This window comes from Phaseolus vulgaris, chromosome 9 (assembly GCF_000499845.2).
Source record: "Phaseolus vulgaris cultivar G19833 chromosome 9, P. vulgaris v2.0, whole genome shotgun sequence".
Classification (NCBI taxonomy): Eukaryota; Viridiplantae; Streptophyta; class Magnoliopsida; order Fabales; family Fabaceae; genus Phaseolus; species Phaseolus vulgaris.
Window position 1 is genome coordinate 22,340,493 of NC_023751.2, and position 17,124 is coordinate 22,357,616.

The following is a 17,124-nucleotide window of genomic DNA, read 5'->3' on the forward strand; positions in this document are numbered from 1 at the left end:
AAATCTTAAAATTCTAAAAAGAATCTTGTTTAATCATTCAAATTTATTGTTTGAAGATTAAAACAATAGCTAGAGATTAAAATCATAATTAAACCTAATAATAACCATATCCAACAAACAGTATGTTTTTTGTTGAACGGAGTTTTCTGGTAAAAGAAAAATCAGTTGTTTTAGTAAAGCTCTGAATTTTTCTATTTCTCTTTTCACTTAAAATTAATTAATAATTAATTTTTTAAAAAAACATTTTTACAATATTAAAAAGGAAAACTTGCTTTAAACCTGAAAAATGGCTAGGCAGAAATCCAGCCTTTCCTAACAATGATGGGCAAATGCTAAAATATATTGGTCAAGCACCAGTTTGCAGTCCCATTAATACGATTTGACCAACACCAGATTCAATTCCAATTGATATGATTATCAGATTCATTAACATTTCAGGAAAAGCTTCATCACACCGGACACCTCAAATAATTGCTCGCCCTCAAACTTGGTTGAAGGAATCCTATCTGTTTCTCAGAATGAAGCCATCAAATTATAATCACTAGACAGTACTTAAAATAGTGAAAAAACTACTGATGCACAGATAATTTTAGTTCAAATACTTTTCTGCTTATTCTAAAATGGCTAATAATAGCCCAAATTGTTGCCACAAACATCCAACAAAATACAACTAACTCCCAATATTTGCTTTGTCAAGAACTTTCAGAATGTTACTGCTTTTGTGCTTCCTCTCGTGTAACAGCTCTAACATAAATTTCGTAACAGCATCCTGAAACATCATAAATAAGCAAACAAGAACATTGAAAAGATGGAACACGAAGAGAAATTAGTAAGATTGTTTCAAGAGAAATAACATACTACAAACTAGCATATATTCAAATACACATGGATATAGGTAATGCAAAATATTAGTGTGCGCAGAATCGTCAATTAATGAGTGCTCTCATTATATTATTATTCACACATGTTCCTAGTTGTGAACAATGCCAAAACACAGTAAAAGGTGTCCATGAAAAGAAACTGAGAAATTAAGATTTCAATAAGCTAAAAAAATTTAAGAAAATCTGAAACATCTTAACAGATAGCAAATAATAGAATATTTTGACATGGCTGAAAGTGATTATATATGTTGAAATGTAAAGTTTTCTGATTCAACTCCAGTCCCAAAACATTTGCATAATCATTTGGATCACCCTAGTTCATCAAAATTGAAGATAAGTTTTAGATACTGAATCTTGTCTTGTAGGAAAACATGTTAGATCTTCTTTTCCCAAAAAGTGTCAAACATGATGTAGTTCTGGTTTTTCTAATATTTATTTTGAGTACATGTTAGATCTTCTTTTCCCAAAAAGTGTCAAACATGATGTAATTCTGGTTTTCTAATATTTATTTTGATATTCGGGGATCAAGTCGTGTCACTTCTTTTGGTTTCATAACCTTTATTGATGAATTCTCTCAATGTACTTAGGTTTATTTAATGAAAGACAAATATGAACTTTTATCCATATTTATGTCTTTCTTCAATGAAATTAAAAACCAATTTGAAAAGATAAATAAAGTTCTCAAAAGAGATAATAATAAGGAATATTTTTCTATTGTGTTTTCTTCATTCTTATCTTCCGGGGAAATTAGATTAATCAACATGTTCTAGTGTTATCGACATTGAATAACGGAAAATATCGAGGACCCCACAAATCTTTTATGAAATTATAACAATAACAATAACCATAACGAGTTATGGTGGAAACATTGTGATCAAAAGAAATACAATGCAATATATATATATATATATGTGTGTGTGAATTTAAAAAATATACAAAAATATATTTGTAACGCAAAAGTAATGAAAAAGACAACCATAATTAATGATAATATTATGTTTAGAAATTCAAATCATGATAACATCAAATCAAAACACCACAAATTTCAAGTTCAAAACTTAAAATAACAACAAAACATAAAATAAGTCTCTTAAAATCTTTAATTATTTGATTCTTCTTCAATCCCAACATAATTGTCTTCAATATTATCCAATAGGATACATCTCTCCTCCTCTTCCCTTCTAGATAAACTCTTGTCAAAGTTAAGTAATTTTTCAAACTTAGAATAAGAACTATCATGCAACCCATTCAAAACCCCAACTTGAATCTTCTCTTTACATTGGGTTGAAGTTGCACTCCACCTGAACCTTTCTTAGAAGTATCGTAATATTCAATAACAATACCACCACTTGATGGTTGCTTTCTTTTATTGGTTGCTTGTCTCCTTGTATAAATTATTGTTTCTCCAACACTAACTTCATAAACAGTTGCCCAATTAAGAGTGGGATCATCATCAAAAACCAACTTATTTCCCTCATCTTCATTATCTACTTGTCCCAGTAACCACTCATTACATCACCAATGTCATTTAGTACAATAGATTCTATTTCATCCTTAATATTGTATCTTTGAGCAAGTTGTTAGTTATACTTTATGTAAACCAAATCATGCAACATTTTGTGATCCAACCTATTCCCGTTTTTTTTAATGAAGTTGCATTATGAATAAGTAAAATGTGAATTACTTTCTTTTTACATTCTACCAAAAAGATAATATTAACATGAGTCATATCATGAACAATAATTAGAACTTGCTTAAATACACTCCAGTTGCGCTCACATCACATCTCAATGAACTACACGTCAAACTTAAAATCTTGATTGCTAGCTTTTATGAGGTGGAGTTGCGTGCCTATAATCACCATTGAACTATAAAAGCAAAGAAAATAACATAGAATGTAACCATTAAAGGATATAATTTATATCTTAATACAATTTAAAAAGTATTTAAGTGTCTCCCTTGGGACTGTGATCTTCCTTGATTATTTGGCAAAGTCATCACCAAAGAGTCCACTTCCATTCTTATAAAGAGGCAACTCAGTTAAATTTTTTTGTTGTACAACTTTATTTGACACTAACCTCTTGATGCAATCATACAATCTATTGGTAACTTCCAAATCATATTCAAAAAGTGCCCAACCGCATGCAAGGGGCAATGAAGTTGGCATGTTCATCTATTATCAATTATTGTAAACACATCCTTGTATTTACTTCCATTGTTATTGAATGACTTCATTTTTGTTTCCTTGACTTTCTTCATTGCTTCATATATATAGCCCATAGTTGTTTTTCTTTTCCCATCTACCAAACAAAATACATGAACAAGAAGAGTCATGATTTTGAAAGTAAATACATGATTCCAAAATGAAGGCATAAGAACAATTTTTGTAGCTTCCCTCCCCTTAGCTTCCTTAGACAACTTGTTCTTGCTTTATTCATTTGATGAAGTAAAAATCTTTCTCAAATTTTCCTTCTCTTAATGCAACTTTTGTAATGATAAATAAGAGGTAACAAACCTTGTAACTGGGTGTCTTACCAATTCTCTTATTTGTAAATTGTCTCAACAAACTCAAGGAACTACAATGACTATAGATAAAATCAACAAGACCAACCCTTCTTTTGTATTGTCTTCTTTATCAAATGAAGTTTTCCAATGTCTTCAAGCATCAAACTTATACAATGGATAACACAAGGAGTCCAATAGAGATGAAGTTTTTTCTCTTCCAATAATTTACCAACCCACACATAATTGTTTCCATTATGTGATAACTTAAACAACATTTTCTTCTCCAATCTCCTCCACAAGAATATCAAGCATCTCAAAGACTTTTTCCCATGTCTTCACAAATTTAGAACCATCAATGGACTGGAACAAACATTGTCCCTACAATGGAGCTAACCAAAAAGTTAATCAAACATTGTTGCTTTCGGTCAGTCTATGCATCTGACATAATAGAACAACCATATTTGCTCCATTATTATTTATGATCTCTCAACAACTTTTCAATGTAGTCAACCTCCTTGTTGAAAAGTGGAACTATAATTTCATAATAAGTAGGAGATGGCAAATTAGGTCCATAAGCACCTATAGCATCAATCATATCTTGAAAACTTTTCAATCTTACAAGGTTGAATGACAAGCCTGCTTTTTACCAAAATCAAGCAACATATTGATTAACTCATACATTTAAATTTGTCACATGCTTCTTTGATATTAGATTTTCTTTTTTCTCTTCTCTATTGCAACACTTGGACTTCTACAAAACATATATATTGGTCCTTTTTTCCACCACTAATTCTCCCCTTATAATTAGTAGATGAGGAAATCTCAAATTTATCTTCACTCTCATAATTATAATAAGCCGCACTATATACATGATTGATGGAAGGGGTGGTTGTTTTTTCTTTAAATAATTTCCAAAGTTCTTCTCTCACATTTTTTTGGAATCTTGGTGCAAGCAACAACATTACCCTTCTTTGCCATCAAATGTTCTTTCGCTCTAGTAATTCCTCCTTTCATAACTTCCCAACAGTAATTACATAAAATATATTTATGTTTGATTCATCCATCGGATGACCATGTTTCAAGCCTAAGTCATTTTTATGGGATGTTCTGGAAGTGTCATAGTCATTGACATTATTGTATACTTTTCAGAAAATAATTATACTGGAAGTGGAAAAAAAGAAGAAAAAAATTAGGAACTGAACAAAAATAATTTGAAACAAGAAAAACACTTGCAATCAGCAGTGGCGATGGTGGTGGCGGCAACAATAGGGACAACAGTGACAGAGGTGTCAACAATAGTGTTAGTGGTGGCAATAGCCGGACCGTTTGCTGCAGCAAGCGACCGTGAATGGCAACGACATTGGCAAGCAGTAACCAGAGTGAACAAGAAATAGGGAGAGGTTGTTTTGATGTGGGTAAAGTATTAGGTTAAATTATAATATTTGAATTAGGTCATCCCAACTCCTTTTAACAAAATGAATAATAGAAGATTAAGAGAATAGGGTTTAGGGTTTCTATTGCTATTGCACATTAGGGTCTCATGTGCACAACCTCCTTCGTTTTTGGATGGGTCTCGCGTTGTTGCACCCTCCTTCATTTTCATATAGGTTTCGCACCTCATACTTCTTTTGGGAAGTGTGTTTATCTTATGGTATATTTTGAAGAAATTGTTATTAAGGAAATGATATCACTAGAGTTGCTCAATTAAAAAAGCATTTATTTACTTTTAGATTAAAGATTTGGGCTATCTAAAACATATTTTTGGTATTGAAGTGGCACAATCAAAAGGTGTCATCATTTCACAAAAAATATGCTCTTTGATATTTTGGAGATTACAAGCCTGACAAATTTCAAGCCGATTGATAGTCCTATGGACTCAAATATATATATTGAGTGTGTATACACATTTACTGATGTGTATATATATGAGTGTGTGTGTGTGTGTGTGTGTGTATATACATCAATAAAAGCACAGCAGTGTAGGTTCAATACACTGTATTTTATCATCTTATTTATTGAAACATATAAATAGACCTTTAAACAACTATGCAAGTAGCCCATATTGCTCAATGCTACAGTTGCTAACACTTGAGGAAATGATCAGCATGGAAGGAACATGTACATAGATCTCAGGAGAAATATGTCCTATTGGCTCTAACTCAAACAAGCCCTGCAACTATGACAATATCCTAAAGCCAAAAGTTACACACTCAAGGGAATAAAGAGTACTACGTCCTCTTTTCCAAAGTTGCTATTTCAGAAAAAAAAAATCATAATGTACTTCTGATAATCTATCATATTCACTAATCCAAATTTACTTGTGAAGTAATCATCTTTCAGTAATCAAACTGCAAAGGTAATGAGGCATGCTGTATTTCCAAATCACTGAGGACTAATCCTAAGCCAAACAACAAATCTGGCTCAGACCATTTCCAACTAAGTTGTTCATAGGTTTGACCTCAGAGAAACCAATTTTAAACACAGATTTGAACAATTTATTTCTTTATTGAAGCTTATTAAAAGAAAGACTCCCTTATGTGCGTTTAGCTGGTTAGTTTGGTTTGGAAAACACCACCAAGACCACTTCACCTCACACACGCCCTCCTCAAAAAACGAGGTAAGATTCAATCATAAAAGAACTTGCAATATCTTATCAGATAAAATTTAATCAAATTCTCAACTTATGCAATTACATGGATTTTTTTTCTGAACTTGTGCAAACTTAGAATCAACAGAAGCTATTGATTTTGGAACAAAATTCACATGTCAGGTACCTGCTTTGAGAACTTAAAAGAAAGAATTGAAAAACCATAATCTAAGTTTTGTTTAAAAAAATTTATGGTTTTCAAAGTTAGTTTATTGGGACTACAAGGATAAACTTCACATTTAGAATGATGTGTGAACGACAATAAGCCAACAAATTTGAAATGAAACAAAAACAATATTCAAAGATAAATCATGAGTCCGGTTCAAATGATTTAGAAACTACCAGACTTGATATTCCAGACTGCTTCACAAACACATAAACTGTCACAACAAAGTCCAGCTCATTAACAAACGACTTCAATCCTTAAGAGCTAATAATAAAGAACTACTCACAGTTTCATTTTTCAAATCAAAGTCTTTCAACTTCCATTCCCAAATTACAATACCACAAACAAACACTCACTCCTTCAATTAAAATCAGAGTTAAAAGCCAACATACCTGCAACAACAACAACTGTGAGAACATCCCCGATTCTTTTGAGCTGTTTTACACTCTTCTTATACGATTTGAATGGTTTCAGAACTGAATCTTTTGCTAAGAGCTGCAACAAAATGCAAGCAGTAAAGATGAATGCACAGGCAAACAAATGTGTGCCAAAACCGTTGAGCATGTTATGTTCTACAACAAATTCGCAAAAAGCTAAAAGAAAATATATTAAAAAAATACAAAATACTTTCTCTATTTCTTTCAAGGACACGACAAATAGCAAATGACAAATTCGTGGAGACACGACCAAAATCATATTTCAGAAATTTGCCTAACACCGAATGCCAATATTTGTTTACAAAATGAATCCATCAAAAGAAAACCCTCCATTTTTATTGACTAAGTCGAGAATGAGGTTTTCTTAAACCCCAATTCTATTGTCAAATTAAATCCAATTAATTATAAGTAGAAAATATGTGATCTAGATGCACGAAATTACTTGAATCATGAAAGGCAATAACAAATCTAATAATAATAAAAATTAAGCCTTACAGCTTTTTCACGATGCCCAGGTTCAACGTGGAATCGACGGCGCGGAAAAGAAGCGGAATCTTCAGTCTTCTGATTTCTCAAAAGGGATTTCAGTATAAGATAAAGCAAAACCCAAACGTTAAACGAAATTAACAACATATTCAATATGCGATAGAAATGAAGTATGGGAATACCTGGGAGTGAGATACAAAACGGGAAGCAATGGTTGCTTTGTTCAAGAAGAACGCCATTTTCTTGAAGCGCTTTGAAGTAAAACGACGTTGGTGAAGTTCAGAGCTCTGGGAAGCAAATTAAAACGAAGCAAGGTGAAGAGAACTACCCCCACTCAGATTCCAACTCCTCTCTATTGGATCAATACTTGGAACTATACTTTAATATTTTATTTCTTTATTGTAATTTTAATTTTGTTAATATGACTTAGTTATGTTTTTAGCTTTGAATTATATTTTTAATGACTTCATTTTCTTTTTAATTCTTTTTGTTTAGTAGAGGTACATAAACCATGATATTTGATATTATTTAACTTTGATACAAATCTATTAAAAAAATTGTCTATTCAAACATTTAATACAAATGCTACAATAAATCATGTTAACCTGTTTAAAAACTAGGTAGAGTTCACATCTTTATTTATTTTTTATTGTTTAATTACTAAATATTTTTAAAATTATCATCAAATTTACAAATGTCCGTTAAATTAGGTTAAATTAATCCAATCAGACATAATTTAACCTAATTGATTGAATTGTGTTTTATTTATAATTGAATTAAATTTAATATAAACTAACTCTATCTTATACAAGTTAGGTGATAAATTTAATATAGAAAATATATTTTGATTTAATAATTTATATTATATTTTTCTTTTCATCTCTTTAATTAGTTTGTATAAATTTATTATGAATTAACTTAGTTAAAGTCTTGAATAAAATTTTATAATAATTATGTCATTTTTAGATTAGATTAATACTTAAAATTACATTTTTAATAAAAAATTCAAAATTACTCTGTCCAATCTAACTCACTAAAAAAGAAGTTCGGTTGGATTAAGTTTATCGTAATAAAAAAATAAAAAATAAAAACTAAACCAATATTTTTGTAGTTGGTTGAATAGTGAATTTGTGCAAATTCTATCCAACTCAAATCATGATCTCCCTTAATGAAATCATGTTTACAGACTTTTTTTTAATGATAGACTATTTTTGCTTAAAATAAAATTAAAAGGGTGTGAGTAAACTTTATAATTTTATATCAAAGTTTAATTTATAGAAATCTACAATAATTTAATACATCTTGTGTAATAACTTATGTTAACTTTTTACAAAGGAGTTGGGTTCACATCCTTGTTACTTTCTATTATTAGATTATTAAATCTTTTTAAATCATCACCCAATAATGTTTAAATCTTTTTATAATAATAGACAGTTTTCTCTTATAGTTTTTATCTTATAGTTTTTATATGCTGATAAAGAAAATAAAAAAAATATTTTTTTAAATCCAAGGAAAACATTTAACCAAATAATTGATATATTACCAGGACATTTAGAAGAGTTTATATGTTTGAGTTCATAAAAATAGTTTATGATTTCTATAAAAAAAAATTGAACTTTCTTCAGAAGAGTTTATATGTTTGAGTTCGTAAAAATAGTTTATGATTTATAAAAAAGAATTGAATTTTCTTCAATAAGTTTGTCTTTAAAACATTAAAATATGTTTTCTTTTTAATTTGTTTTGATAAATTTAACGCTAAATGTTATCCAAATAATTGCATATAATTTTTTAAACAAACTCATTCGTTGACTAATTTTTCTCCATTCATTAATAACAATCACATGTATATCAATGTTATTAAGACAATTGTATATCCTTTACCGACAAACTCATTCGTTGATCAATTTTCTCTTCATTCATTAATAACAATCACCTGCATATCAATGTTATCCAGACAATTACATAAAAAAAAATATAATATTTATTGTATATTTAAATAAATTAACGGATTTTACATCTTATCAGAAACACTTAAAAAGAATAAAGTCCAATGCATTATAATGTCTTCTATATCTTTATCCTTGAGTGGAGATGAATGATTGAATAACTAAAAAAAAAATGACTTAATTAACAAAAAAGTGAAATTCACAATTAAATAATTAAAGGTATTTTAGTAAATTTTTTATTACCTCTCTCCATTAGTTAATAATGTTTGCATATATGATTGTGTCCATGTGCTTCATTAGATGATATCCACACTCACTCATAGTTTCCTGATTGATGTGAACACGACAAATTAAAATATAAATATAAGATATATTTTATATCATAATTAAATAGTGGTGAGACAAATAAGTTACATTGGGTGCAATTAATTGTATCTTCTTTTTAGCTAAGTGTGGAAGGTCTTGCAATCTCAAATGAGTCTCAAAATCCCTATAAAAAGTATATATTTGTTAATTCATATTAATCATTAAGGTAGGAAATATAATACAATAAAAAAACTTATGCATCTAGTAAATGTTTGATGGTCAAAGTGTTAATTATACAATAAACACAAGAGAACCATGAGAAAATGACGAGAAATAATGACCAACAACTGTCAATGACTGCTACAAGTTATAATAATATTAATAATAAATAATTTCTAAATTAATTAATTATAATTTAAAATTATATACTTACTGATGCAAGTAAGGTGCTAAATACACTTTTTTGCATGTATTTTAAAATGTCTCTATTAAATATGTTTGCACTTCACTCGCTTTATTTCCTACACTCTAGATGACAATTGGATCAAGAAATCCATAAATATAAGCATTATTCTTTTTTGATGCAGAGATGTGATGTAAATACCTTGAACATTGAAAAAATAATGTTAGAGTAAAGTATGAATATATTAAACTATTTTAAAGGTTAATGAAAGTATACTTACAACAACCAAAGTTGTAGAACCAATATATATAATCGATCAATACTAGTAACAATCTTACAAACATCCTTACGACAAATAAAAATATGAGAGGTTAAAGACTCTGGCTACAACATCAAGAGTCATATCTAATTGAACAATTTGTTTCCTCCATTGTCACCACTTCACCAAGACGTTAGAGAAAATCACACTTTTGAGTGAGTGATATATGATTTTTTATTTAAAATAAATAAATAAAATAATTATTTTTTTATTTATGCAGACCTGTCCTACCTTATTGTTGGTCCATTGAGATTATGTGAAACGAATTCATTGAGTTAAATTAATAAACTCGTTGTACTTTTTAATACCTTATGTAGCACGCCCCACCTTACCTTAATTGAATATGACTAACCTCAAAAAGCTGACATTTTTAAAAATGCTAGTAAGCTATTAAAAAAAATATTTTACTAAATTCTAGTGGTGAAATAAATTAAGCAAAATCAAATGACCTTGAAGATGATATAATGTAATATAACATGATGAGATAATACAATAACACTATATAATATATATATATATATATATAATATAATAGTGTATAACATAATATAATATTAATATAATATAATACATATATCGATGTATACATTTGATAAATATATAATTTATTTTTCATTTAAAAATCCAACTTTATTGTTTTATTTAGCATATGGAAAAAAATTAATAACTAAATTTATGAATATTTTTAATATAACGTCCAATTTTATAAAATAATAACTTATGATTAGTTATTTTTCAACTTTAATTTATATTTATTTTTTATTAAAATAAAAATAAAGTCTCAAATTTTGTATACATTTCTCTTTACTTAAGGTAAATAATCTCATTTTTATTTCCTTTCATTCTTTACTCTATCCAAATAAAACAAAAATAGATTATTTTTTTAGAAAATAAGACTACATGTAAATGCATTTTACAATACACATATATTTTAAATTAAATATTTTTTAGTATTTATTTATTTTTAATTCAAACAATGTGTCGGACATGTATAGTATAAAACCATATCAAAAAAATACTTTTTTTTTCTTCTATAGTAATAATGTTTTAAGAAGTGTTGTTAAGTTAATAACACAAAACTCAGAAAGTAAAAACTGGTTATGCTGTGATACAATCAGTAGAAGTCCTCGAAAAGCCACATTTTTGAGTGTGCAGAGACTTTGCCGCGTGCTCTTTCTCAGTTTCTAGTTACTTAATCTTTCACAGGAAGGAAGAGCAAAATATAGAAACCTCTTATCCAAGAAACATTTTCTTTTTAAATTAAATTTTGGGGAATAATAATTCGGACCACTATAAATACGACCTTCCCCTTGGAGTATCCGAAGACGTCAACAAAGGTTGTTGAACTCTCAGTGCGCGCTCACTTCTTCCACCTTCTCCGGTAAGAAAGAACGAGCTACTAATAACTGTGAACCCTAATCGAGAATCCTTGTTTTTTGTCGATTATGATTTTTCTGAGATGAACTGCATTGGGTGTATTAGGGTTTCACTGCGCCGATGACTTTTCTTCTGATTGTAAAGGGATCGTCATCCATCGTGTGCCATTTTGCCTGCATGAACCGGGGCAGGCTTTGGCGTTCTTGGGATTTCTTCCGCCACTGGACTTGACCTGACCCCAATTAGGGTTATACATTCACTCACTCTCTTCTCATTTTTCCTTTCAAACTCCTCCTTCCTCTTCTCTTCCTGTCCACCTCTTTCTCTCTCTTCCATTGCTTTGGTTTGCTTCACAAAGCGCTTAATATTTCGCTTTTTCATTTTCATTTCTTATTATTTTTGTTTTTCTCTGGATGGCCCGAAGAAATTCCACTCCAGGGTTTCGGTTCCGGCCCACTGACGTTGAGTTGATTGAGTTTTTTCTGAAGAGGAAGGTTCGGGGTAAGGTAATTCCCAGCGGAGTAATTGCTGAGCTTGACTTGTACAAGTATGCTCCGTGGGATCTTCCAGGTTTGCATTTCATTATTGTTTCGTAGAGTACTTTTATGTGTTATTATTTTTTCTCTGTGTTTTAATGGGGTTTTGTTTTTCAGATAAATCTGCCCTCCAGAGTGGGGATTTGGAGTGGTACTTCTTTTGTCCGAAGGGGAAGAAATATTCGACTGGAGGGAGGTTTAATCGGTCGACGGAGGTTGGGTACTGGAAGACTACTGGGAAGGATAGAGCGGTTGAACACAAGAATCGAGTTGTGGGGATGGTTAAAACTCTGGTTTTTCACACCGGTAAAGCCCCTAAGGGAGATCGGACTGATTGGGTTATGCATGAATTCAGAGTTGATGACAAGGAGATGGTTGACGAAGGCAGTTCGCAGGTAAAAAACTTTGACTAAGCAAATTTGTTATTGGATTATTTGCAGTTTCTAGGGTTTATATCTGTGAGGATGTCTAGAATTACAGGTTTTGTTGGATACGACATCAAAACTAGAATTTCCTCTTTTTGTGTTAACCTCAGCTGATTTATGGCAGTAGGTATACTTTGCATGTGCTTAAATTTGTATGACATGGAATGCAACCTTTCTTTGTTTGCTTGTTGCTATGCATTGACTAATCTGGCATCCCTTAATGCTTCCTGCATTTGGTTTAGGGATGACAATGGATAGGGTTCGAGTAACGTACTGATAGCCATTATTGCAATTAGGAAAAGTATCCGTGCCCGTCTCTATACTTGTGCGTTAGCAACTTTAATCTTCATCCATACCTGGTTCTGAAAGTTCTAAAATGATACATCGACTTTCAAATTTGTTGAACAATTCCCTTTTAACCATTGAAACAACTAATCTACAAGGATACAATACAATGCCTTCTATGGAAATTTAAACTCAACCATGAAAGACATTTTTTCTCAAGATCCCAAAATCATCAAGGTATAGGAATAAACAACAGGAAAATGTATTAAGAAGTTATTTAGCATTTTCAAGAATCTTTAATTTATCAATTTTTTGCTTTATGACCGGGGTCATTGACTTTCTTCAGTTCTACATGCCAGAACAATTTTATTATAAAGAAGGTATAAATAGAACATATGATGTATGACAACTTTTTCCTTTGACCCCCCTTATAATCCAAATCATTCACCCTCGTCAATCACATAAACAATTTTTGTTTTTTAATACAAGATAAACAAATCATGTACACAATCATTTTGAAACACTTTAAAATTCATATGAGAATCCACTTATTTGCTTGAACCCTAAATCCTAAACCCAAAAAATTGGAACAAATGATCTATAGGACAACAAATCATTGCTTTAAAGTTCACTAATTGTGGAGGAGACTTGTCTTTCCCTTGCATCAAATGGAGCCTTCAATGGAAGAGAGGCTCCAGTAGACAACCAAATTACACCCTCACCTGTTAGATAATTTTGTTAACCCTAGTCAAATTGACTAGGTTGTTTAGTTAGGTGTTATGAATCAACTTGCTATATAAAGCATGGTTGATTCCCATTTAAAGATAGAACAGAACATACCTTGTATTCGTTTCCCTCTCTTAATAACAATTTATGGTGAAGACCTACAGTAAGGCTTCCCTTTTCTGTAATCTTTGTGCGTGCACCTAAATTTCCTTCTTCCTCTCTCTTAGTCCTTCATTCTTTCTGATTCCCTTCTGCAGTAGACGATCTGGTAGAGCTCTGTGTAAGCCTTACCATAACACACTGGAACAAACACAAGTTGATGTGGGTGAGACAAAAAGAAAAACTAAATGTAACTGGGAAAGAAAAGTGCAATTCACTGGAATGGAGGGTTTGTTGGTCTTTAAAACCTCATTTATTGATTAAGATGCCAATTGGAACAAGGGTTTGTTGGACTTTAAGATCATTTCTGGATTAAGACACCAATTTGAACAAAGGTTTTTTGAAACCTTAATTTTTGATATATTAACAAGTTTGGGATGGAGGGGTACTATAGTATTTGTAACTGTACCTATCCCCATTAAAATTTGTGGGTAAATAAATACCCGTTCCAGACTCATCCCCAAGAGACAGGTATTTACTCTCCATTTCTTGGTATTTTTAAGGGTTGTGTACACTTTGCCATCTCCAGTTTGGTTTGTAGACTTTGTTTTTACTTCTTTGTGGTTCTTCTAGTGAATTCTTCTTGTGCATTTATTTAACTGTTCTACTGGTTTGCTAAATGTACTGCAGGACTCCTATGTAATTTGTAGGATATTCCGAAAGGAAGGTCCTGGTCCCAGGAATGGTGCACAATACGGTAAACCATATGATGAGAAAGAATGGGATACAGATGAGGAAATTGACTCTGTGCAATCTGAACGTGTTGCTTCTATGTCGACACCTGTTCCTATACAACCCAGTGAAAGTCATATTTCTATTGCAAATGACATCAATCCCTCTACAAGTGGATGTGCTGGATTGACCTCTGTATCATGTGCATCAAAGTTGATGCCTTCCTGCTCAGCATATTGTGTGCCTTCTAACAATCAAATTGACTCTGTGTCATGTGTATCAGAATTGATGCCCTCTTGCTCAGCACTACCTTTTTCTCCAAACTGTGCATTTGATTCTGTATCAGGTCTATCAAAAGTGACACCCTCTTGTTCAACAGTTCCTTTAACTCCAAACTATGATGTTGACTCTGTATCATGTGTATCAAAATTGATGCCCTCTTGCTCAGCATTTTCTTCTGCTCCAAACAGTGAAGTTGACTCTGTATCTGTATCAAAAATGCCTTCTTGCTTGCCACTTGCTTCAGCTCCAAACAATCTAGTTGACACTTTATCATCTGTATCAGAATTGATGCCCTCTTGCACGGCACCATCTCCAAACCATCAAGATGATGAAAACATTTTATCTTTGCTAGATTATTTCAAAGAAGATGACGACACAATGGCTGTGAATGAAAACAATGGAATTAAGGTGAGAAATCTATTTCTTATTTGTATTTGTCGATTTGCTTAGGAATCTTGGCATGATTGTTTCTCTTTTTAAGGATGGTGTCAGATTCTCCCCAAGACATTTTTGTTATTTTATCTTTTACATTTTGCAGTCAGCTACTCAGAAATAGCCTTGTTCTTGGTAGATATCTATGAGTGAGAACTAACCGTGGTCTTAGTAGAAATCTTTTGAAATTACTGGGTTTGTAATATCTTGCTGTGGGTTCCTTTACACTTGTTGCCTGTTTCATTCTAGGATTTACCCTTCTCCTCTTCCTCTCTCAGAAGACTTGCAAATTGGTTGTTATTTTTCTCAAAGAAATAAGCTCTTTCCTGCTACTTTTGTTCCGGGATGTGGGGATTTAGTTTTTATTATGTTTTAATCAAGTAGTTGGCCAATTTTTAGCTCATTCTTGTAGGCTTCCTGTGAGGCTCGCAAAAATGTTTCACTGACCTTAGAAAACTGGAAGGTACTCTTATTGAATAGTTGAAGCTACTAATCATGATGTTGGAGTATATAATGTAAAATAAATTTTCTATTTCATAAATTTATTTCAAGGCGTTTTTGTTAGATTTTGTTATTTTGATCTTATAATATGTACAATCAGTTTATTCTATACTTGCTTTATCTTCTATTTATGCTAATTTTATGATTATGGGATGACAGAAGGTTGACCCTGATCAGGCGAACAATGCTGAATGCGCACCATGTTTGGATCCAAATGTGATTTTTGAGAACCTAGGAGACCTTGACAGCTTGGTTGGATTGGGTGAAGGCAGTTTTTCCTCTGGCCAGAAAAACGGACTTTCTACAAGCGATATGTTTTATACAGGTGGTGATTATATGCTTGGGTCTTGGGAACCCCAAGACTTTTTGGAGTTGACGGACCTAGCGGGGCCACAGCCCTGGCAGAATAAGCATGGAAGTTCTGGCGAATATAAGTAAAGGTTAGAAAATTGATACAACTAAAGCCACAAGTAACTAATGTGGACCCGAAAAAGCTGCGATTCTCGTTTTTCATTTAAAAACTACCATGACCAGATATGCCTATTTTAGCATTAGTTTCTGGAATTATTTAAACAATCTGTACGGATAGGATGTTGATTAATCTAGTGATGTTTGATCAAGTGTTATATTTGATTAAAATCTAATTATGCTGCAATTTGTTCCAAAATCTACGTTAATTGCATGTTTTACCTTGAAGATTAATTAATCTCAATTGCAATATGAAAATGCTAATACATAAGGAAATTTTAATGCAGATCCATTTTTTCGGGGTGAGGGTGGAGTTTGGTGGTGATGGTCTTTGAGTAGAAAATTGACATTCATAACATAATATTTTATCTTCCTTGAGTTTTTTATTCTCACATTCTAACTGCCTAAGCCCAATAAGAACAGCGACTATTCAAAGGCAAAAGGGAGATGCACGAGAAGGGAGTCCCAGTAGCATCATCTTAGAGTCATCATAAAGCAACACGATTAGAGAGGGGAGGGCTGGAAAACATGTGCAATGTTGATTAAATGTTTTTTAACTTATATGTATATAATTTCATTTTCTAGATGTGCAGGAGAAGTTAGAAATAGCTTCCATGTATATAAGGTTTCCATGTTGTGTTAGTTTTAAAGTCTTATAATATAAAACCTTAATTGTAATTTTGTTTCTCATTTTATAAAATCTGTACCTTTTGTTTTTATAATTATTTTTCAATTTTATTCTTTTAATTTTTAATTTCATGACTTTGATTTTGATTTTTTATTTAAACTTATTTTTTTTTTAAATTATTAATTACTAAGTTTTAAGTTGATAAATATGACTATTTTCAATTGAGTGATTAATCTGAATTTTTATGTTTTTAATTAAATTTTTGCTATTTGATCATGTCAGTTGAGTCAACTTATTTCGCATCACTGTTACTTATGTGTTTTTACATGATTTTTTTTTTATTTTTAAAATGACTTGTTAAGTTTTTCATCATTATTACTTTAGTGTCTTTTACATGAAAAATTAAAAAAATACTTGAAGTTTGAGGTTTCTTATGAAATTGAATATTTTCAATTAAGTTCTTATTAACAGTTTTTGTTATATTGAGTACAAGAAATATTTGTGTTTCATATTGAGTTAATGTGATTGTTTGATTTT

The 17,124-nt window shown here is 31.1% G+C and overlaps 2 protein-coding genes across 2 annotated transcripts; one reads left to right on the forward strand and one right to left on the reverse strand.

The window, feature by feature from the left end:
* Nucleotides 1–394: 394 nt before the first annotated feature.
* LOC137822928 (succinate dehydrogenase subunit 7B, mitochondrial-like) lies at nucleotides 395–7,545 on the reverse strand. The gene is made up of 4 exons (XM_068627953.1): nucleotides 7,305–7,545; nucleotides 7,132–7,200; nucleotides 6,592–6,694; nucleotides 395–769 (listed from the first exon to the last, which is right to left on the reverse strand). The coding sequence occupies exons 1-4, from the start codon at nucleotides 7,359–7,361 to the stop codon at nucleotides 711–713; spliced, it is 288 nt and encodes a 95-aa protein (XP_068484054.1). The 5' UTR covers nucleotides 7,362–7,545; the 3' UTR covers nucleotides 395–710.
* A 3,690-nt stretch (nucleotides 7,546–11,235) lies between these two features.
* Nucleotides 11,236–16,681, forward strand: LOC137820549 (NAC domain-containing protein 78-like). Its single transcript, XM_068624690.1, has 6 exons — nucleotides 11,236–11,477; nucleotides 11,579–12,043; nucleotides 12,127–12,404; nucleotides 14,235–14,966; nucleotides 15,651–15,931; nucleotides 16,247–16,681. Exons 2-5 carry the CDS (start codon nucleotides 11,887–11,889, stop codon nucleotides 15,927–15,929), a joined length of 1,446 nt encoding a protein of 481 aa, XP_068480791.1. The 5' UTR covers nucleotides 11,236–11,477; nucleotides 11,579–11,886; the 3' UTR covers nucleotides 15,930–15,931; nucleotides 16,247–16,681.
* Nucleotides 16,682–17,124: the final 443 nt, after the last annotated feature.